The following is a 25,187-nucleotide window of genomic DNA, read 5'->3' on the forward strand; positions in this document are numbered from 1 at the left end:
CTGCCTCACCAACTTGATTTTTAGTGTTCAGCCACTTCCAGTTAATACAAAAGAATCTTACCAGATGAAAGATAGTCAGAGAACCCATTCTTGGTTTAACAAAAACTGTATTAAGTTACTTCAGGTAACTCCCCCACTCTGTACATAATACTTCAGTTTCAGTTCTACTGCTGTCTTTGTGCATGTGCTGACCCCACCCCCCCAGTGCTTGCTTTCCTCCCAATAAAACATGGAAACCTAGGAATTGAACCAAATGCCACTTGTAAAAACCCAGAAAGTTTGAGGAGTTGAGTGAGTTACTGCTTTCATCTCTTCACCTACGATACACCCAGAAAGGCGGGGTGACCACACTGCTAGTAGCAGAAAGCATTTCAGGACAACCTTGCCACCCCTTCTACCATGGCAATAAAGCACGTACTAGGAGCTGTGGGATTGATTTAGAAAAAACAAACCCCACCTTCTTTGCATTTGAGTAAATACTATGGTTCAGACAAAGAAAACACAGAATTATATGGCCAGACGCTCCTTCCTCAGGCAAGTTGTATCTGTAATCAATGACATTTGTGTTAATAAAAGAAGGTTTGAAAAGGAGGGTGGGAAAGGTAATAGGAATTAAGAAACTGGGCCTAATCCTTCCGGTGGCACAGACTATGCCTTTCTTATGGTGTCAAAGCTTTCATTGTAAGTAAGTGACTAAGTTAAAACATGTAATTCTGTAATCCCCAAATGTCCTTTCAGTCTGCCTATTCTCTCTGTGTTTCATTAAATTCTGACATACAACAGGACATGACTGCAATGCTTTTGTTCATCTTTCATTGTACGCAGATAAAGTGTTGATAGGCTAGTGATATATAGCAAGCTCAGAGAAGAACAGGGCAAAAAACCAGTACAAACACTGATTAGTGCAGCAGCTTCAACAACTGTGGGAAGAAAGAGTTCCCCTGCTATGCGTAAAGGCTTTTCCCATTGTGTTTCCATTTATGGTGCCATAATCTCCCTCATACAGAGCAAGTCTTCTATATCACAATGCCTGTGATATGTTTAACACAGCATGCAAACTGAAAAACGTTTTTTAAAAATAAACTTTAGTTAAAAACAAATACTCTTCTTGTACTTGAACCAAATGCTTTCCTCCCTCTCTCATTTTCAGTCTTGCTCGTTCAGGATGTTTGTGTGTAAGTGGCTGGAGATGGCTGAAAAGATGTAATCAGCTCCCCCTTCTAAAGCTGTTCTGGAAATATTTGTTTAATCTTGTTTTGCTGCAGTGCCATTGGCTTTTGGAGTCACCTTCTATATAGTGGTCCTTCATGCACCACTGCAGACCAAAGACTTCCTCTCCTACACATCACACTGCAGAGTATGGGCAAGAACCCTGCCCCACTTAGCCAATGGAGAATGACAAAGCTAATCTAAACTCCATCTCCCCCTCTTATTTTACTGTTATAGCTGAAACTGCCCAGGGCTCAATTTCTCAGCCATAGTAAGTCTGACCATCAACCTATAATTCATCAGCTCTGAGGTGTTGCCTCCAACTTCTGAATCAAGTGTGTGTGTGTGTGTGTGTGTGTGTGTGTGCGCGCTGCAGTGGGACAGGTACCCACTGTCTAATTCTCTAGCATATGGAGTAATGCCCATGACCCTTAAACTACCTTTTTTTTTTTTTTTTTTTTTTTTTTTTAAGTGTTGCTGTAGCTAGGGTGGTCCCAGGATATTAGAGACACAAGGCAGGTGAGGGAATATATTTTATTAGACCAACCCCTGTTGGCAAAAGAGACAAACTTCCAAGCTACACCAAGATCTTCTCCAGGTCTAGGAAAGGTACTCACAGCATTACAGCTAAATACAAGGTTGAACCGACAGCTGACACCACCTACTATAAAGAAATCAAAGAGGACCCCACACTACAGTTCACTCAAAAATCCTTGCCCAAACAAATCAAAATACAAGCTCATGCCCCAAGAAGCCACCCCAGGCAGACCCACCATATCAGGCCACAACGATCACTGAAGGAATATCAGAATTCATAGAAACCATCCTTGAACTACTTATCACACAAAGGGCCAGCTTCCTCCAGGACACAACCGACCTCCTCCAGAAACATTAACAACCTCCCTATGAACACCATCCTTGCCACCATGGATGTCACCTCCCTATACAACAACATCCTCACAGTGATGAATAGCTGCCTGTCTCAAATATCTACAAGACATGGACAACATGCAGATATCCCCCTCAAACACATCGCTAAACTTATCCATTTCATCCTCACCCTCACCTTAACATCCTCAATGTTACATTCAACAACAAACACTTTCTCCAAATTATGGGAACAGCCATGGGTAGCAGGATGGCTCCCTAATACGTCAACCTTTTCAGGGGCCACTTTGAGGAAGAATTTCTGAAATCATTGATATACCTGAGATACAGCGATAATATTTTCACCCTCTCGACAGATGACTTGAACTCTCCCATAGGTTTCCACTACAACTTCGACAAACATCACCCATCCACCAAACTTTCTCTAGGACACTCCTGCACCAGCATCAACTTCCTGGAAACCACAATGAGCTTCAACAATGGAACGCTACAGACAACTATATACAAGAAACCCCTAAGATTACCAAACTTATATCCATAGATCCAGTAACAACAAGAAATCTGTTATCTAAAACTAGGCCCTCAGATACCGCAGAATATGCTCCGAGGAGAAAATCCAGGGTACACACCTTAACACACTCAAAACCGCTTCCACGAAAAAAGAACATTCTACCAGAGAAGTAGATCACATCATGGAATGGGTGACCCAAAGAGAATATGCATCAATACAGGGGGAAAAACCTTCAACTGCACAACCCTAGTTGTCACCTACCACCCCACACTAGTACCTACAGGGTATAATTGAACAATTACAATCCATATTAGATGGGCACCACATCCTGAAAGAAATCTTTCCTGAAATCTTTCTCCTCTTCTGGCTTCAAACAACTCCTCAACCTCACCAAGCTCCTCATACATCAGACCCTACCAATAGAACAGGTGCAAAAGCTGTTGATTTATTTCCACTGCTACTATGATCAATACCCCCACAACACACTTTTGAAGATCCATGGGTCCTACACATGCCTATCACATGCATGGTGTATGTTATTCAGCGCACTGAATTCCCCAATAACAACTATATTGGCAAAACCAGACCATCACGATGCTCTCAAATGAACTCACACAGAAAAATGGTAAGACTAAAACACCGTATCACCTGTGGTCGAACACTTTTCACAGAATGATCACTCCATTTCGGACCTCTCAGTCCTCATCCTCAAAGTGAGCCTGCACAACACCTTCATAAGATGAGCCCAAGAGCTTAAATTCATAACTTTGCTAGACACTAAAAATAATGGTCTTAATAAAGAGACTGGATTTATGGCTTCTTACAATCATCTGTAAGCCACTGGCCCCCCTTTTTTGCCCTGTGACTGCAGAGGTATTAACGGGCCACTTCACCTTGAATGGTTCCTTAGAATATGTGTTAACTACTTTATGCTAAACATTCTGTTCCACCTTGTATTTAGCTGACATGAATACCTTTCCCTGACCTGAAGAACATGTGTAGCTCAAAAGCTTGTCTCTTTCACCATCAGAAGTTGGCCCAATGAAGATATTAACTCACCCACTATGTTCTCTCTAATTATTATTCAAGTTTTTAAAAACTGCAAATAGAAGAAGTTTTATGTCCCAGTCAATAAAGAGAAAAACGACTTCAAGTACCAACTGGCCAGCACGTCATTCCTTTGGTTACACCAATGTGTAGGTTTGATGACTAGGTAGTATCAGTATCTAAAAATACCTTCTTTAACTTCCACTTTGCTAGGAAACTTTGTCCCTTCCTCCCCTTGGTCCATGCATGTGTCACCTCTGGCTTCATTACTATAATTCACTGAATTGGAAGTGAAACATGAAGAGGATGCACAAGCCACAGCCAATAAAGAATGTGGCTGCCTATTTCATGTCCCTCCACTGGCTCCTACTTTAAGACTTTAGTCCTAATTTTCAAAACAGGGAATGCAACAAGCCCCAGCTACATTAAAAATCAAATTCTGATCTATAAACCAACACGACAACTATGCTCCTCTGGTACAATGCAGATCACAAAGTCCAGGACAAAGCATGAGAGAGCTGGGGACAAAGCCTTCTCAATTATGGGTATCTGGCTATGGAACCACCTCCAGAAGAGATCACATGAATCCAGAGTCTGATCACCTTTAGGAAATGCTGCAAAACCTTCCTCTTCCAAAAGGATTTCCATTGTAAGAATGACACTCTCGACACTTCACCCCCTTCCATCTCATAACCCTACCAAATAAAATAAAATCATAAAAATCAAATACTCTACTCCACTTCAAAAAGGGAAAGCCGGAGACTCCATAAAGTCCTGGTTGACAGAGGACTTCAGTGTCCAAGCATGTCAATGTGATACCTCTCATATACACACACCATAAGGAAATCAACCTTAAGGGAAGTATCATCTTATGCTATAAACTCAGTAGATGCATACACCCTGTACTGAAATCAGAACAACAGGGTTTTATTCGGAGGTTTCCAGTTTTGCATCGCTCACTCACTCACACTTGATATTTCCAAAGACTCTTACCCCAGGTAGAATACAGCAAAATTCCTCTCTGAGGCATCGCAACCCCACCATTTAAACTCCTTTGGACAGGGAAAGAAATGTAGCAAAACCCTAGTGAGGACAAAACGGTACCCACATATTAGGAAGTTAGTCAGTTACTAGGCAATAGAGAGATGGAGTTGTGAGTGGTTTATTTCTGGCTAAGGTAATGACGTCAGGACTAACTGTGGTTAGCAATTTTGATCTGACCCATTCCTCATTCTACCAAGATCTTATGTTCTCTGAGTGTGACAGATTTTCCTGCTCTGTGGTATTGTCCAGAGATAACCAGGATCTACAGCCAACATTTAACAGAGAAATGAAAAGGCACAAAGCAAGCCATCAAACATTAAAAATAGTAACTTCTAATAACATTTATCTTTAGAAATTTCTCCAAGTAAAGAGTTGTGTCAATTACTGCATTAAGAGAGAGTGTTCCATTAAAAGCACAAATACGGCTACAGTCTTAAGCTGTAACAATCAGGAAACACAAATCCAGACTGTTGAAGGCACTTGTTTGTGTTTCTCAACACTACATCCTCCTTAACATCCTGGCAAATGTGTAAAGGCCATCACATATATACCAATACTATAACCTTTTAGATTTTATGACAAGGCCAGGCAGTTTGCATTACAGCGCTATTTCTTCCTTTACTGCCCCTCAGCATTGTATAAACAATCAAATATAGCAAAAGCACCTTACAAAAAACAAACAAACAAGGAAACAAAAAAAAACCAAAACCACCAGGACAAATTTTAGAATTTCAGGGGACCTCTTCACCTTAGTCACCTCCTCATATGGCAGGTTTTAGAAAAATGGAACTAAGCACCAACATTCTCTTTCTTTGCTGCTTTGGATAAAGAACAAATAGAAAACAATTCCATATTTACATCTCTCTTTCAATCTGCTCCCCACTTTCCAAATCTCACTGTGCTGTTGGGCTGCCAGAGGAGGAGCAAATTAAGAGCTCAAAACAATTAGAAAAATAGTGGACGACATAGTATAATGCGCCAATAAGGAGCCTGGAACATTTCACTAATGCCACCCAGCAGCAAATGAAATCACTTGGAACAAACATGCACAGCTGTTGGCTCCTGGAGATCCTAGGGAATGAGGGAGGGCTGCTGATTGGGGAAATGCTATTTTGAGCACCCAATAAATCTTGCACTCTAAACATGTACCTAGGAGAGCGAATGCTGATTCCAGAATTTTGTGTACTTCTCAAGTGGCTGGAAAAGCCCCCATACTTTTCATGCAGCAACAAAACAAGCCCAAATAATCGCTACTGGTGTTGAGTTAGATTATCCTTTGGGCAAGCTTACAAATTCATCCCAACACATCAACTCCGCTGTGGCAGACATGAGAGCCAGTCAACCCAAGGGACATTCCCATTGTCATTACTGGAAGCCTTTTTCTTCATCCTATTCCAATTTTCTTGCCTCACACCCAGCTCTGCAATGTCCTGAGCCTCATCTTTGGAAAGTGAAAGGTATGTTATCAGAAACTACTTTTTCAATTTTCTTTTCCCACTCACTGCAGCCTCCAGAAGATTATACAACTCCACTGATTTCAATTGGAATTACACCAGGGATTAATTTGGTTCCATATGTTTAAATACAGAATAAAACAGAAAGCTGCTTTAATCTAACGGCTCTAAATTTAAGTACCACAGATTTTATTTTGCCTCCCGTTTTAAAGAGAAAGAAAATTTAGGCAATGTGGGCATTAGACCAAACTGCATATTCCCCTCCTCTGCCTCAATTCAATGTGGGGATCTCATCTCTAAGACACAGGCTCAGTACAAGTGTTGTATAGATATTTCCCCAGTTATCTGCAATGATACAATACGAAACACTCCAGTGTTTTGCTCTGCAGTCCAACATGACCTTGGCCCAGTTAAGATAGCTAGGAACTGGGACTTCTTGTCCATAAGCAGGCTGTGTGGAGGTATTTGCAACCTGATGACAGAAACCTGCAAGTTTTATATATAGTATTAAAAGGTACAAATGTATGGTGCAGAGGGCTACTGAACCATTTTCGCCAAAGCCCCAAGCATACTCAGAGACTGAGAGTTAGCTGGGGAACTATTCTGAAAAGAAAGTATGCTAATTCCCTCTTTCGTTAGTCTAGCAACATGGTCAGACCTTTCGTGACCAATTCCTGTTCTCCAAGAAGTTTTACAACATAGAGCTGTGTTCTACAAGGGTGCTTTCTAACAATGCTCAATGACAACCTGCAGGACAGCTGGATAATAGAGGACAAGAATGAGCTTAACTTAATCATCTGGAGGGAAGTAGAGAGATAGATATTGCGTTGTAGTTTATCTGTACTTTTACATCTGCCAGTATTTTATGATTTAGGAAAGATCAATGGGCTGAAATTATTTTGTTCTAAACATAATTCTCACTATTTTTAAGACACCATACACCTTGTATAGTTTATATTAGCGACTGGATCTCCGTCAGTGAAATAGGATGCCACCACTTTATGGCCTTGGTTTCATAGGCAGACTTCATGTACAATGAAGCAGTTGTATAAAAATGGCAATATGCCACCCACATGACGTATGATACGATCTTAACTCATTACACTCACATTTTCTGCAAACACAGTTACAGTCTCGCTCCTTTCTCTTCTCCCCAAAATCTACCACCTTATGATCTTGAAATAAAGGGGAAGAGTTATGAGCTGAATAGCATTTCAACCAATTTGCTGAGGCAAGAAAAACTAACAAAACAATTTCTATCTGCTACACAGGCAGCATACATTACAAAAATGTAAGCCAGTTCTGTAGGCAGGAAGGAAAGAAAAACAAACTCTCCAGTGAAGGTAGTGGGGAAATGTAGCATGAAACTGTTGGTTTAATCTAAATTCCACTTTTTGTATCACCAAATCTACCATAATTCACCAGGACATAAAATACAGTTCTAGATGCATCACTTCAGCATCATATAGAACTGACAGAATCCCACCTATCCATTCCTCTGTTCTGTAGCATACCTAAATGGTTTTGTAGACAGATCTCTGTCGTATCACCTTTGTTATTGCTCTGTAGACTTGTTTCCATGGCCTCTAGTCTTTTGGTTTTATAGGCCATCCCTGTCCCCATCTAGAATAAAGAACCAAGAAAGCTAATTGTGGAAATAGCTTAATAAGAAGGCTGCTTATTACTGATTACTGTTTGTGAAACACAGCTGTAAGCTTTCTCGATTGTCTCAATTAGGGTTGGCAACTTTCTAATTCCAGAAAACCTAACACCTTTGCCCCGCCTGCTGGCCCCCCCCCCACTCACTCCATCGCTTGCTCTCTCCCCTGCCCTCACATGCTCATTTTCACTGCAAGGCCCAAACAGGCATATTTATTGTTTTGACAGATGTATTATGCTAAGTTCAGGTTTTATTTGTTACAGGATGCTAGAGCCGGCAGCAAAATAGTCAGAGAGTAATTTTTAAAAAAATGAAATTTCACAAAGGTTTTCATGATTCTTTCCCTCCCCTCTTCCCATTTTTCATAACCAGCTCCATGTCTTCTGTTCACTAAAGTTATTGTAATTTTATGTGTGGAATCAGGACCACACATTATTACAGCTGCAATAAGTCCATTAAGGGCCCACGCCTGAAGCCCAAATACAAATCCATAGAGCATAACCACAGAAATGCACACCTGTCCAGATACCTATATAAATAAATCTGTAGAAACTGACTCCCACACCTACATGCAGATAGACATGTCTATTCATGTGTACACATCTATCATGCACTAACACATCGACTTCCACATTATTTAATATTACAATTGTTGTTTAGTTCCCAGAGACCCCAACTAAGATCAGGGCTCCAGAGTGGTAGGTGCTGGACATACAATTAAAAAGAGAGTCTGCAACAAAGAGTTTATAATTCAGCTAGACAAAGGTGGGGAGAAATGTATGATACATTGGCTCTTCTGCAATTACTAGTCAACAACATTCATTTTTTAAGAAATAATACATTTCTTTTAGAGTTCACTTTTCTTTTAAAAAACTTGTTATGAAATGAATACACACATATTTTGTCATCAATTTTTGTGTGTGTGCAAGCCAGCAAAAGGAATAAAAGTCAAAGAATTAGGCTGCAAATTTTGTTCACACAGGTATACACACATGCAGCAATGCACACAAAGACACACAGTCTCTTACACGCATACAATGCATGCATGCACACACTTGCCTACACAGAGACATTTTCATACACTTTTCTAGAGGCTGCCTAAATCACCCAGCCAGGAAGGCAGGAGGGTGGGCTGGAGGGGAAAAGGGGTGGTGGTGGAGGAGAGAGGATGGGGAGGGAAAGAGGCCAAGGACAAGAGCAGGGTGGGGATGAGAGGGGGCAGTTAAGGAGAGAGGAGGGAGTGTGGGGGAGTATGTGGGGTGGATGGGGATGCAGGGGGAGGCAGAAGGCTACAGGTGCCTGATGCTGTGGGGGGCACAGGGGTGTACAGGGATATAATGGGAGTGCAACAGTGTATGGAGGTGAATGGAGTACAGGGCTGTGGGGGATGAGGGACATGGGAGGTTGCAGCTCTGGGAGGTGGCGAGGATTGATGGGAGAGAGCTGTAAGGGGTAGAGGGCTGGGATGGGTAGGTGGCGGGGGGGCAATGATGGGAGGCTGGAAGTGTGGGGGGCTGGGATAGGAAGATAAGCAGTGATGGAGGTGCGAGGGGCTGGGATGGGGAGGGATGTAGTGACGGGGGGAATGAGGGGCTGTGACAAGGAGGGACGCAGTGATGCAAGTGGGGGGGGGGCTGGGGTGGGAGGGATGCAGTGAGGGGGATAGGGGTGAAGCCCCATTCCCAGCACTCGGAGACAGGGATAAACATACCTCAAACTCCTGGGTGCCGGCGATGGGGCGACAGACGGACTGCGGTTCACCGCAGGGCATGCACCACAGCTTGAGCCCAGCCACGCGAGGAGAAGAGAGCCAGGCAGCAGCGGAAGAGGTGTGTGCCGCGTAACCCCTCAGCATTTGCCCGCTGAGCACCCGTGCACCATACTCACGCTAGTTCCTCCCCTGCCCTGACCCAACCAACGGGAGCTGCGCCTGCAGGCGGAGGATGGGGCAGCACATGAACCCCCCCAACCGCCCTCAAGGGTAGGAGCCAGACATGCCGACTGCTTCCTGACCAGAGAGCCTGCCAGCCCCGCTGCGCGGCACAGTGTCGCCGCCAACCGGACAGTCAACAGCTCGGTCAGGGGTCCTTACCAGAGCTGCCAGGATCCCTTTTTAACCGGGTGGTCTGGTCCAAAACCAGACACCTCGTCACCCTAGTGTCAATATGTTTGTAACTAAATTATTCAAATTCTTTTAGTGAAACTTCTAAACTTGGTTTTCTCAAAAGACTATGCTCAGACATACATGTTCAGCCTACGCAAGTATATCAAAAGAGAGACTGTCAAGGTTATTAGGGTTTAAAAAATATTAACTGACCTTGGGCAGTGGGTGCACCTGGAAAGTCCCAGCTTCTGCACAACAAAAGTAGGTTTGTTGTTTTTCCCTCTCCTTTCAAGCCAATCTATCCTCTCTTCCCAAATTTTAAACACAATGGCTGATACATAAAACATAATACTCTCTAAGAACAAGCAAGCCCATGCATGCATACAGGCTAGATGATATTTATTGTTAAGTTAACAGTCTCAAAGAATTGTGAGACTTCAGCCAGTTGTAATGGTAGGTCAATATTTTTTCCTAGTCTCATGGAAGTGTGACTTTTAAAGCAGAAACAGCAATAAAGTGGTGGCCCATTGTTTTGTGATTACAAATAAAAGGCAACTGTACGCAGGAAACAATTGACAAATGAAGGGAAAAAATGCTTTTTCTGTGGTTTGGTTACTACGAGTACAGACTATAGATTTCTGTATAGCAACTTCCTCAAAAACAGGAGAGGAGGAACCCCACGTAACCCAATCTAACTATGCTATGGGAGAAAATAAAGGGCATATGATTGGGTTAGGACAGGGGTCGGCGACCTATGGCACACGTGCCAAAGACGGCATGCAAGCCCATTTTTAATGGCACGCTGCTGCCTGCCAGGGTCAAGGGGCAGGGGGCAGAAGCTTGGTCCTGCCGGCTCCCCTGTCTCTTCTCACAGTGTGCTGGGTTCCTGCACCTCCTCCTCCTCTCCGTCCCTCCCTCAGCTGATGGCCCTTGCGAGGGAGGGGGTAGGGGAGCAGCGGAGTCAGCTTGCTCGCTGCTCCCAGCGGAGACAGAGAAGTGGGGGCAGGGCCTTGGGGAAGCGGGGCATATCCCCTCCAGCCACCTGCCGTGAGCACCCCACGACCCCATCCCACACCCTCTGCCCTGACCCCCCCCCACACACACAGCTCTCTGCCATGAGCCCTGCAGCCCCGCACACCCCCAAGGGCCCTGCCCTGAGCCCTGTACCCCCCTCACACACACCCAGCCCTCTGCTTCACTCCTTCACCCCCCCACAACCCCAGCCCTGACTCTAGCACCCCCACACATACCCAGGCCCCCCACACCCATGCCCTGACACCTGCACCCCCTCACATGCCCTCAGCCCTGTGCCCTGACTCTTGCACCCCCCCACATCCCCAGCCCCCCCACCCCATGCACCCCCCCACATCCTGACTCATGCACCCCCCACATCCCCACCCCCACCCCTCCCACCAAATGGGAGCTCCTGCACCCCTCCCACCAAATGGGAGCTGCCCAGGTAAGCGCTCTGCACCCAAACCTCCTGCCCCAACCCTGAGCCCCCTCCCTCATTCTAGCTCCTGGCCAGACCCTACACCCCAACCCCCAGCCTGCTCCTTCACCCCAGCCCTGTGCTCAGTGCATTCCCACCCTCAGCTCAGTGCAGAGAGAGAGGAAGAGAATGGCCAGAACCAGGGAGAAGGTAGGTACCCATTGTACATGGGCACGGCCGGGACCCCAGAACAGCAGCGGGCTGAGCGGGTCTGGCAGCTGGGATCCCGGCTGGCAGGAGCCGGCGGATGGAACCCCTGAGCGGCGGCGGGCTGAGCCGCTCAGCCCACTGCCGGACTGGGGTTCTGGCTGCCGGGCCCTTGCCAGCCAGGGTCCCAGCCGCAGACCCCGCTAAGCCCGCTGCCAGCCTAGGTGAATGGAACCCCAGACCAGCAGCGGGCTGAGCGGGCCGGCGGCATAAGATCAACATTTTCATTTAATTTTAAATGAAGCTTCTTAAACATTTTGAAAACCTTGTTTATTTTACATACGACAATAGTTTAGTTTTATAATATATAGACTACAAGAGAGACCCCTTCTAAAAAACATTAAAATGTATTACTGGTGCGTGAAACCTTAAATTAAAGTGAATAAATGAAGACTCGGCACACCACTTCTCAAAGGCTGCCGACTCCTGGGTTAGGAGATCTAATAAGGAACAAACAGTCCCCCAAATATCCCTTAAACCTGAAGCATGGTTAGGAGACTGCAGCTTTATGCACCCTACAACTAAATTCTGCAATACTCATCCATAAAGTCATCAGTGCTTAGAATATATGTCTAGGGAGCTCAGCCAGCTCTCTCTCTAAGTCTATCAGCTGAAGCCTCAGCCCAGAAGGAGAATACGACACAAGCAGAGCTAAAAGGAACAAAGGATTTTGGCTATCCTGGAAGCCTCTTGGATGCTGTATTCAATCCGTCTGCACAGTCCACACTGAGCTGCTTCATTTGCTTGTTTGGGGGCTTACAAGAAAACAGCTTTTGACCCCCAGTACAGCAGTCTGTAAAATCATGCCTATTGTATGTGCCAGGATATTCATTTGTGTATGCAAACTAGAGCACGCAACCCCAAGAAGGCCCACTAAAAACTTTGGCCATAAACGTCTAAGGATCTAACTTAAGCCTTTAAAAATCTAGAAACTGGACGTGGGAAATATTATTGCAATGAAATCATTATTTACTGTAAATGTGCACTACACAAATAGGAGGGATATACTGTTAGTACAGTTAAGCAAGCATCCTAGACCATGCAAGGTCTATGTGACTTATGATTAGTGATATGCCACTAGACCAGCCGTGTCCCACATCTGGCCCTGGAGACAGTGTCCAACAATGGCAGTCAAGGGCAATTGTATTATGCATATATGATTATGAAATGAAAACATATTCCCTGATTGGTGTTTACATCAGCCCATTCCTGTGCGGAGCTGATAGGGGTCACTGCCTTCCACTGTTGCCCCTGCAGCCTCAGGAGCAGCTCCATGTGAGCTGGGAGTACTCTGAGCAGCTGCTTTCTCTTTCCTGTTGCAGCTGCTCAACACCCTTCTGCCCCAGCAGGGAGGAGTGTAGCTCGGGTAGCTCCATTGCTTGCTTACCAGCTGGGCTGTGGCAGCCTCAGTGAGAGCAAGGCAGGAGCTTGGCTTGGCTGGTTCTTGCAAAGGCCAGCTCCACTCTGCTACACAGACATGCAGGAGAGGGGGGAAAAGAGAAGCTGAGAACCATCAACTACTTACAGCTTCCTCAATACTCTGCCCCAGCACAGTTTAGAGCAGCCTAGGTCTTGCTCTAGCTGTTGCCAAACAGCTGCAGTCTCTGAGGGACTATAAACGAGCTGGAGATAACTGAAGTACAGTTCACTCCAGCACAGCCATTTCCTACCCCCAATGTGCCCCATGAGAAGCTGTAACGAGGAAGACATAGGAGCCAGTTATGTTAGCTCAGTGCCACGTGACGACTTTCCCTGCTGGGGATTTCCTGGCGTATGGGACTTGTGGGTGGCACCTGCTCCTTTTGAGTTGCCCAAGTGGCAAAAAAGGGAAGAGAACAAGGCAGATAGTCTCCCCCAAGTACTGATTCTGGCCCCTTGGTCTTTTTGGAATCATGTTTGACCCCATGGCTGAAAACCCCAGACACCCAAGTGCTGCACAGTGGGGAGGTGAGAACAATACTGCACAAGGAAATGACCCATTTATATGTGAGTTTATATCTCACAGGAACATACCTAGACATAATATTGGAGGTTTTTAACAATAGGTTAGAGAAACACCTGTCAGGTATGGTCAAGTTATTACTTAGTCCTGCCTTGAGTTCAGGGGACTGGACCGCATTGAGGTCCCTTCCAGTCCCACACTTCTCTGATTCGATACAGTACAGCGTGCAAGTGTAAGTTCAGAAGAGAAATGTTGGCTGGAACAGAAAGCATGTTCAACTGGAAAAAGGAAGGTTAATGCCTCACAAATGTGTATAAAGGCTTCAAGAAACAGAAGCTGGAAGGAATGGTCTGCGCTGTTCTCTTATATGGTGAAAGGCTGAGCAATAATCATCAGGTCACCTGCAGTGTTTCTGAAATTCAGGAAAGAGATTTACATCTCCAATGAGATATATGTCAGGGAAGTCTGTATTATACATGTGAGTGAGCTAAAGAGCAGTTCACAGCCAAAACAGGCTTAATGCATGCGCTCCCAATCTCCATACACACTGGACTCGAGACCTTATTGTACAATATATTCCCTTTCTTCTTCTGTACTGGTTTCAGTATTATGTTGAATGCTGCTGTGCTGAAGTATCAAAGCAGCAATCTTTATAAAGAACACCAAAGTCTTTAAAAAAAAAAAAAAAAAGAGAGAGAGAGAGAGACTGAGAAAAATGTGTTTTTTCTCAATCTGCCCAGAGTGATGAAAGCTGCCAGAGGCATTTTGTCTTCTCTGTTCTCCCCCGTTACCCATTTCTCCACAATGCTGACTGAGGTGAGATTATTCAGACTCCTTGCCTCAGCAATACAAAATCTGAAATGGATACATACATACACATAAGGCCATGTCTACACTAGCACTTATGTCAGCAAAACTTTTGTAGCTCAGGGATGTGAAAAAAACACCCCCGAGTGATAAATTTCACTGGCATAAGCGCTTGTGTGTACAGCGCTATGTCGGTGGGAGATGCTCTCCTGCCGACATCGCTACCAGCGCTCATTAAGCTGGTTTTATGTCAATGGGAGAGCTCTCTCCCACAGGCATAATGTGTCTGTGCCACTGTAAACTTGTAAGTATAGATATAGCTTTAGTTTACTAGCAGGAGAAATTAATATTTTTATATTCCTTCTGTTGCTAGAGTGAGGTCACTTTGCTACCTACAGTACTAAGAAAGGTGTACTGGATGTTCTATTGACAATTTCTGCTAACAGTAGGATCCATGTGCCATGCCTGTTTTAAAGAATTATACCAGTTTAGTACACTGTTGGTCTGATCATGGCTAATCTCCAGCACAAGAATTAATGTAACTGGAAATAATTACTTCTTAATAATTAAGAAGTTAGTGTACTTTACTGAGCTGTCTGCTGCTAGACAGGAAATGACAATTTTCTACATACAAAAAAGATCCTTAATAAAAACTGTGACATTAACAGCTTTCTTTTTACTTCTATGCCTGCAATTTTGAATGCTTACCTTTCTAATATTCACATTGTGAAGTTTTGTTAATAGAAGTATTTGAGATCCTGTAACTATGTAGGTTTAACTATAACAGATTAATGTCCCAGCTAATCAGACTTAGACCCTAACAGCTCAGCTAAAAGCTTGGATTGGAATCCTGCAATTCCATGTCCCAGTGTCTTTATAAAGAAACTCTGTTCTGCACTTACTGTAGTTTGAAACATGAAAGGTCCCTTCCTTAGGTATGTGACAGTGTGTAAACTAACATTCCCTTTAAAGGACTGTACGTGTCTCTGATCTGATGACTGGTAAAACTCTAATGGTAATGTTATCTTAGTTGTACTTCTTAAAGGTCTGTTAAGCCTTTGGTTTCACCTTGTACAATAAAACAGAGATTATGCTTCTTTTGTTGAGGTCATAATTTTGTTGCAAAGAGAGAAAAAATATGAAAGATCACTGGTGTGCAGTTAAGTAAAGCTACCAAAAAACCCAACCCCCATGAATTTATGTAGTTTAAGGAGGAAAAACAAACAAAACAAAACAACCCTAAACCCAAGGTCTAGTAGCTCACAATTCACTGGCATGAAATAGAAACACTAGAGCTCCCGCTTTGATCCTACCTCCCTAGTTATTCCTCTTCCCATTATAGAACTCCTGACATTTCATTGGCATTCATCTGTGATTAAAATAGATCCTAATTCCTATAAATAGAAAAGTCTGTTTGAATACTAATTGAAAATAAGTCTGGCACTTGGAAACTCTGATAAACAAAAAATAAAAAGCTGAAATAAATAGCAACTGTTGAAATGTCACCTGGCAGAGTTTTTTTGAAAAAGGCTAGACTGCAGTTTGGAGTTTTTAAATTAATGTTTGGATTTATATGGGGCTCTAAAACATATTACGTCTACCTAGCCATTTTCTTGTAACAAACATGAGCCAGATTTCACTTTTTCCTTCTATTTTAATTACTACCATAAAATTTCAATTATACATGAGAAACCATGCACAGTGACCTTCTGGGGTGTTCACAGTAGTTTTTAATTAAATAGGAGTCAAATATGTTAAGTTTAACAGTGCTCCTTCATTATACTGGTATGAATATATTCTCCTCAATAACTATTTTTTGTTTATGAACATCTAACCAGCATCTACACAATGCATATTTCCTGGATTGGTTTCATTTCCTCCATCTTCTCCCAAATGTGCTTTCTCTGGACACTGTCTACGTGGGGTCCAGAGCCTGAGAACATTTACTGTTGTGAATGTTGCTTACTACCATGAGCAGTCCTATTAACTTAAATTCTCTCAGCCTGCTAAGTCAATGGGACTACTGCACAGTAGTAGTAAGTGTTATTAAGTTTTGGATTAGAAGGGATGATATGGTATGGGAATTGTGCTTTAATGGCTGTGGTTCCCAGACAGAGTGTCTGGGCGAGGCACTGTGAACATCTTATTAGGCAGAGCCAGTTGAAACTGGACACAGAATAAAGCACAGCTCTTGCAGAAACCTTAAGCACTAAGTGATCGCAGACCCCACAGTTAACACCATGCCCTGCAGTAAGTGTTTACAGGATCAGGCCCCTAAGTTTGCAAGCCCTTGGAGTAAGGATTGTGTCCTTATTTTTGTCTGTAAAGTGCTATGCACATCTATATCATCATATAAATAATAATTTCTCCCAAGACTGTTTAAACACATACTGCAATTAACAGATGCAGCTATAAAGATCTAGTTGCTCCTTGGAACTCATATCCCATGAACACAGAAGTCATTTTACTCTCTCATAAAAGCACAATTTTATATTATGTAAGTGCTAGCTAAAGGCAAACAATGAGCTGATCAAGTGGAACAAGAAATTTAGACCAAAACAAACATGAATGGTCTCATTCTGAAGTCTGACACCTTATCTAAATCATGCAAGTTCCAGTATACAATATGTATATATGAAGTAAGCAGTTTTAACATTTGTGTGCGCACACCTCTTAAAGGCGCGCGTACTGTTCACATGTACACACATAGTGGAGGCTATGCAAACTGGCTGTACTAATTATTTTAGATAGTCTAACTATAGTATGCAAACATATTAGCTTACACATGATATTCACTAATATACATATTCACAGAGAAATACAGAGTAAGGCAGGCATTCTGTACCTGTTGCTTCTTCAGTAATACATATACACACAATTTTAGAATTCTCTAATGGAAAAAGAAGCTGGAATAGCACTGGGTCCTAATGGAATGTCAATATTCCTAGTCAATAGCACAATGACTCTTTTTAATATTGCAGTGGGACTGTTAATGAATTACCTCTGCATCCTGCTCATCAAGGTGGTATGTTTTCTCTAAGCATTGTAGAATTCTGAGACATAACATCTTCTCCTCCAACAGAGATTCCAGAAGTAAGACCAGCTGGTCCGGGAGAAGCTAAGAGTAAAATACATGTATGGTAAGAATAAAACTGCTTACTAAGCAATTAAACTGACACAGACCAAAGACAACAAGGCTAGGATAACCTGTGTAATTCTAGCATGTGTTTGAAATGCTGACCTAGTAGTTGATGAAGAGCTAGTTGATTTTGGAAAAACCTCAGAGTTCATGTTGTCTGTATTTTGAAAGACTCTGTTCTGGGGCCTAGTTAAGACTCATTTTCCATGGCTTTTCATTTCTATATTTAGATCAGATCAAAATCATGTTTTCTTATTCAAACATTATCTTGGCTTAATAGGCTCTGTTCCTTATGGAATACATATGCTAAGTAATTCCATTTTGTGGAGGCTTGGTGGGGTTGAAACAAAAGGATAATTTATAGTGCATCACTTCAGGAGGCCACCAGACATATGAATGTTTAACTACATCAGGGGTCTGCTGATTTGTTATATAAACAATTTCACTGTATTCCTGCAGTGTACAAAGAAACACGGTATAAATAAGTGGCATGCAGCAAAATTAAGACTGTGACAGCACATTTCTAGTGCAAAGAGTCATAAGTTATCCATTCTCATACCAAAAAGAAGGGAAAGATATAATGTCTATGTACCTATTGTGTATATATATTTAGCAGCTGTTCCTGATTCCAAAATGTAACATTTTTTAGATGAACCACAGGTAGCCTGAAGAGAAAAAGCGCATGACGCCTGATGTAACGAGTGCTTAAGTGCTTCATTTAATAGGCTTATCGGACGAACAAATAAATAATTCACGGAAAGCACAAAGTAAGAATACACAATAGCTGCCAGGAAACATACTGGAAATTCAGGGTTCTAAAAGTTCTATCACAGGCTCCTGATTCACTCAAATGCTTCCGTCCACCCCACCACCCTCCCCCACACACCCATGTTCTCCATTCTGGGACACCAAAAGGGAAAAAGAAAAAAACCCCACATATCATCAACTTTAATTCTTGCATGCAAAATACAAACCCACCATTACTCAGTTCTAACATTTTGCAGATTATTAAAGGACAAAAATCATACTGCTTCCACCCTAATTCCACTTTTGTCCCAATTTAAGGTCACAGTCTCCCTTTCGGTCTAAGGCCTTCTCCTGCTTCTGCGCTGCCCACCACTCCACCCTGCCTTCTTAAGCTTCCCAGGTGCCAGCCAAAGGCAGACATAAAGAACATTACTTTCATCTTCTCATGAAAGAAACTGCAGCCAAGGTTGATTGCTTGGACTACACAAACCCTTACCTTACAATTAGCCTGAGATGAAAAAAGGTTCCCTCTCACTTTGCCTTGGACCCCCTGGAGGGATGCAAGTGTCAGAGAGAATTCCTAACTGTTTCTTTTATTTTAAAAATAGCCCCTTGCATACCAAAAAACAGCACTCTGGCAACAAGACCATGAAGCAATTGAGAATTTTCTGCTCAAAGACCATGAAGCAATCAAGAATTTTCTGCTCAAATCTTAACCTGTAAAGCTTTGGCAGATATCACCAGCTAAACAAGCAATGAGACATTATCTTCACTCTCAGACTGACATCGCTTGGCATTAGCACATAAATCAAATGCTAATAAGAAGGGACATAAATCACTAGCATTTTTACAATTTATTTTCCTCACAATGCATTCTTTTATTATTAAAGCTGTATTCTCGGGGTTTGAAAAAAGCCACAACCTACTCACTTGTTCTAATTGGAATATTTTCAAAGTAACACTCAAACCTGCCAACTGCAAGGAAAACAAAGTTAAAAATAGTAATAAATGAAAATAAATGTTATTAATATTTCAATGTAAAGTCACCCACTAAAATGCCCACTGAAATGTTTATTGTTTATTCCAAGAGCAGCTGCTTCAAGTGGCCGGGGGAGGAGGTGGGAGACACGACAGACAGGAAAGACGTCTGGGAATTGGTTCTGCTTGGAAACTGAATTTATTTTGAATGCTAATAAAATTTGAAATGCTGCAGAACACCATGCACTTATTTAGAAAGCTTTCACTGCTAAACAGAAGGATAATAAGGCCAGCCTTAGCTTTTAGAAACTGCAGGTAGCTGTGGTTTTGTTTTATTTTTTAAGGTTTTTCACCATATCTGTAATATGAATTCACACACAAAGTGTTATTATTTAAAATAACGCTGGGGAATCTGATTTAGGCCAACAGAAGCAAAGAAATCCAGAGGTAAGGCAATAATCATTTCCGTAATTTACCTCACTGTGCTGCATTTTGAGAATTACAGTTTAAAATTTATATTACATTTGAGCACACAGAAAATAACAACGGAAACTTGTAACTTCTTCTTTTCCCAACGTTCTAAGTCCCTGGGATGGGACCCTGTATGCCAGGTCACAGCTCACAGCATAATTTAAGGCCACATTATGAGCTACTAAACCGAGTGTCTAGAGCAGAAGGTAGAGGCATTAACGGAGGAAATGCTGACAGACCCAACTAAAGTGGCACTAAGTGGGCACAGCTATAACATATTGTCCTTTCTTATTCATTTTAACTAAAATGCTGGGAGCGCAAACATATTCCCTCAGGTTTTTTTCCCCCTTAATAAAAGGACTCTCCCTAACATGACATGTAGCTTGCTTCAAGATAAGGAAAGCTCTACAAAGCTTCATTGCAAAAACTATTACAAAAATCCCCAATTTGTGTATAGATTCCTTGTTTTTCCCAAATGGAATGGCATGAATTACATTATTTGGTAAACCAACTATTTTCTCTCTTTTTTGTTTTAAAGACCTTTTTATAATTTCAGAAAACCTCAAACTTGGTAAATAAATATACAGATGTCTAATTAACTGTGAACATCCTATTATTGTTTCTTACCTTGTCTCCCCCATCACCAACCCTGATCCAAATGTTTGTTTCATTCACCTGTTGTGTCTTGTGTTTTAGCCTGTGAGCTTTTTGGGACAGGGACTATCATTTTCCATATGTTTGTACAGCAGCTGCTACAATGGGACCCTGGCCTGGCTGGCTTCTTGGTGCTAACACAATATAAATGTTAAACAACAGTAGTAACAAATTGCACTTTAAGTACATTTTATGTAATCAAATCAAATTCTCTGACTGTATATTGAGTACATCATCATTAGTAGAAATATACGATATAGCAACAGCAAAATATGGGAAGGCAAAATTTTACAGTGCCACTGTATATTTCTACCTGGACAAAAATAAAAACAGTTTTCTGCATTAAAAAGCAAAAATTTTCTGACAAATAACGGAATATGTGTCACACAAAAATGCTCAGTTTGATGTGGTTGTTAAAGGAGAAATCTTACACCAGAAAATGTGGTCAGAATTAAAACACTATTTACAGTGTGAATCTAATGCAACCAGTTGGTGAAGAGATAGTATGGTGATGACTGATACAACATCATGTACATATATTTTAAAGCAGACAGTTCTAGTCCCAACTCCTTACCCCCAAAACCCTTAGAAATCAAGTTCCTTTCCCAGGGCTTTTTGGCTGATTGTACTTCACTGTACAAAAACTACAAAAAGGGAATGAATTAATATGTTGTGATCAAGCACACTGGAGCTTTTTTGTAATGTTCCACACAACTAAATAATATCCCAGCTAGAAGGTCATTTTCCCAATATTGTGAATCTTATTTTGCTTGTCTTGCTTTTGAAGTTGCTGTCTGCACTACCTCTACCAAGGTACTGAATACTTTTGCTTTTCTTTTCTTTTCAGATAGCGTATTAAATATTGCTTCTTGTTCGTGAACTGGTGCAGTGGCTTTTAAGTTCGTACAATTAGACCTTTAACTTTGAAACACAATTTTGAAAGGATGTGGCATGCCAAAACTGATTTTGTATTTGAAAGAGACCAAAGAGGAAAAAAAGGGACACAGTCAAATGGAAAAGACAATATTTGTCCAGAAAACTACAACTGTAGGTTGTCACTAAATTAGCTTACACATGCACTCCTGCTCTAAATACTGAGATTCAATGTTTACTAAACATCTGGAGACAAGGGAAAACAGCTATCTTGTATTTTATCCACAGCAAACTATAATTCAGTAATGCTCCAAATAGGATACTGTACTACAAGTAAATCTCAGAACTTTTAATAGTTTTTAGAAAGTTTCCACAAAGCACCTTGGAATAGAATATGAATTTTCTGAACGTCACCCATAGCCTGTAAAAATGACAATGAATCTTGCCTCCTCAAAGCTCTCTCAGTGTAGCTATACGGTCATTGGCCCCACATCCCAGAAGACCACCCACACTAAAAAGACTATTTGTCAATTCCCCCATTAGAATAATGCAATAAATGCCAGATTCACCATTTTTACTAGAAAAATGTCATTGAAACATTTGACTACTGACCTTTCACAGCCATGAAATGTGACAACGATATATGCATTTGAGCATCCATAGCACCACTGCTTGCGCTGCACCCCTAAGCCAGGACACAAATCACTGAAGCAGTACAGCTGGTATGCTGAATATCCCGTTTGCTTCAGCCTACACTTGAATGAAGTCATTGAAAGCCTCCTTGGAGGGGAAATGCGCCTCGGACTAATGCAGCAACCGATTGACAGTGGCGTGATTTCTATTATTACTCCATTATCACACTGGGATCTGTGCCTAAATGAGCATACTTCCTCCCTGATGCCATTTCCTTTTGTCCTGGCTGTAGTCTAAAAGCGGATCAATGGAAGTAATACATATGATGTCACTTCAATTTACAGCTACTGCCTCCCTCTCTCTCATACACAGATAGATCAATTCTTCCCAAAAATGGTTAAGAAATGCATGGGGAGACTCTTCTCCCAGAAAAGAGTCCTCTGCTATATTTGTCTATGTTACTACAGCAAGGAACTGTTTATACTGAGTGAAAACAAGGGGGAAAGGAAAAAAGTCACTACTGTACAGTGGAGAATGCTGGCTGAAATTCAACACAAACACGGCCAAAACAGAATTAAAGCTATTTGACCTTTGAAAATTATATGGAGAAGGTTTTTCGTTTCAGAAACACAATGGAATCCAGCGGTGTTTCCTTGGTTGAAGGCAGTCCCAGAAAATGTCTTTTAAAAAAAAAAAATTTTTTTTTTTTTTTTTTAAGATTTCCCAAAGTTAAACAGAATTCCTCCCCATCTTTTGCATAAGAAAAAAAACAATCCACAGCTTTGTTAGTGAATGGAGTTTCCTCATTAAACGCAGATAAGAAAGCGCTGCTACTGGTCCAACAGAAAAGATTTATAGGGCCTCTCTTAGCCTCAACTCTGTACCAGCCAAGCAAACCAAAAAAAAAAGCAAGACTCTTGAGTAGTAAACTCTCTGTACGGACAATTTGCCTTTGGGGTTGTTTTCTGCTGGTTGCAATTAAACAAAAACTTTCTTAAAACAAATCTCTCCCTCCTCACAATGTGCAGAAGAAATAAGACTGAGAATTCAAGATACTACTAATTTAACAAACAAATTTAGACAGACCTGGTCACAGTTTACCTTAAACAATATTCTTAAATGCTGTTTCTCTGTGCAGTCACTTCTTTTAAATGAAAACAGGCGATTTTCCTTCAGGGACTAAAATATGCTCAATATCAAATAGCATGCAAATTCAATAAAAACCTCCACACACACAAACAGCTGTTAAACCAGTATGTTGTGGTACAACATAATTTAAGAAATTCTAATTCTGAGAGAGCTACTCTGTAGTTGGATTAATGCACAGAAACATATATGAAATCTACAGCTGACCAAAAAAATGCTTTGAACTGAATCACAAAATTAAAAAAGGCCTATTTCAGAGACTAACAAAATTGAAGAAGCGCACAGTTTAGGTCACTGTTTACAAAATGCCTGATGTAGAAAAATCAGTTTGGTTATAATTCAGAACATCTTAAAATATAACTGGACAATCCTTCCCACCTCTAAAGACTAATTTTAATACTCTATATTGTTAATGTTCTTAACTACCATTAAGAAATATGATAAATGTTTGTCTCTATAGCACAGCCTCATCTATCTGTAAACTAGCTCTAATGGAATATGTCCCCCCATCGTGGGTGGCTTTTTCAAGCACTTCTCAGAGTATCCTGACCTTTGTTTAACAAACAGATTTTTTGTGTTCCCCAATTTTTTTTTTAAATGGGGAATGTACTGACATTTTTGTTGTTGTTCCCATAAAATATTAATATCCAAAGATTACTGTCAAACTCCTTGAAGAAAATAATGAAATATACACCATCAAAAGTCAATATATGATGCATTTAGAAATATCAATTTTGTTACAACTAAAAGATCTTCTATCACTAGCTACAAGTAAATATGACAAATTTGGCATCGAGGAAATTTATTTGACTAAGAATACATTTGCATGAGTTTTCCAATTACTTTCAGATCTGTAACATCAAAGTTTTCATTTTTTGAAGGAGACAGTCTTACATAATTTATTGTTCTAAAGGTATTATCTGCCAGAACAACTCAATATGATTTATTCTGTCTCCTTTATCCATATGAACATATTGCTGGGTGAAGGGCTTGTAACCAGAAGAATAGTACAAAATTATGTATGCAACACAAACATAATAATCTTGATCTCAAAGACTTTCAATGCTCCCTTTCAAATGAAGAGGATAAAGTATGCTGGATGTTAAACATAGTGCATTTGTCAATATACAAGCAACCAAAAACCTTACATACAGTTGCATTTTATGGTGGCCACTGGGGTGCCTGGAAAGGTTCTCAATTACAATTTTCTCTCAAGTGCAACATGATTAGCAATGTAACCCTGGAAACCATATTAAAGGAAATTATTTGACATTTTAAAAAGAGCAACCTGTAAGGGCCAGATTTTCAAAAGAGATCAGCACCCACTGTTCCCACTGAGTCAATGGGGAGCTGCTGAGTGCTGAGCCCTTTTCAAAATGCGCCCACTTCATGGAGGGTCCTAAATGGGAACCGTGCTCTTTTGAAAATCTGGCCATAAATTCTAATATTGAGTAATCAGTTTGCACTTCCATAATCAATGCTGTACATCTTTTAAACGTCTTAGGCCTCGATCCAACAAAGCTACTGGGACTACTCATATGCTTAAAGGTAAGCACATGCAGATGTCCTCTACAGAATCAGGTTTCAGAGTAACAGCCGTGTTAGTCTGTATTCGCAAAAAGAAAAGGAGTACTTGTGGCACCTTAGAGACTAACCAATTTATTTGAGCATAAGCTTTCGTGAGCTACAGCTCACTTCATTGGATGCATACTGTGGAAAGTGTAGAAGATCTTATTATATACACACAAAAAGCATGAAAAAATACCTCCTCCCACCTCACTCTCCTGCTGGTAATAGCTTATCTAAAGTGACCACTCTCCTTACAATGTGTATGATAATCAAGGTGGGCCATTTCCAGCACAAATCCAGGTTTTCTCACCACCCCCCCCCCTTCCCCACACACACACACAAACTCACTCTCCTGCTGGGCACAGGCCCTGTGATGGTGTCCCCGAATAGATATGTGGGCACAGGCCCCGTGATGGTGTCCCCTGAATAGATATGTGGGCACAACTGTCTCTCTGGTCACGCGATTACAGACATGAAAGTCGCTGTTTTACAACAAAAAAACTTCAAATCCAGACTCCAGCGAGAAACTGCTGAATTGGAATTCATTTGCAAATTGGATACAATTAACTTAGGCTTGAATAGAGACTTGGAGTGGCTTAGTCATTATGCAAG

The 25,187-nt window shown here is 41.6% G+C and overlaps 1 protein-coding gene across 7 annotated transcripts in view; it reads right to left on the minus strand.

The window, feature by feature from the left end:
- The window catches only part of AOPEP (aminopeptidase O (putative)), a 387,210-nt gene that overhangs the window by 13,013 nt on the left and 349,010 nt on the right, over positions 1–25,187 (minus strand). For 4 of the 7 annotated variants that reach the window (XM_073344962.2, XM_073344964.2, XM_073344966.2 and 1 more), the window contains 2 exons: positions 19,182–19,226; positions 17,367–17,483 (listed from right to left, as the gene is read on the minus strand). In XM_073344962.2, coding sequence (XP_073201063.1) covers positions 17,367–17,483; positions 19,182–19,226 — 162 coding nt within the window. The remainder of the gene's footprint in view (positions 1–17,366; positions 17,484–19,181; positions 19,227–25,187) is intronic. The other 3 variants (XM_073344963.2, XM_073344967.2, XM_073344968.2) reach the window with 1 other exon arrangement.

Source organism: Lepidochelys kempii, chromosome 5, assembly GCF_965140285.1.
Source record: "Lepidochelys kempii isolate rLepKem1 chromosome 5, rLepKem1.hap1, whole genome shotgun sequence".
Lineage (NCBI taxonomy): Eukaryota > Metazoa > Chordata > Testudines > Cheloniidae > Lepidochelys > Lepidochelys kempii.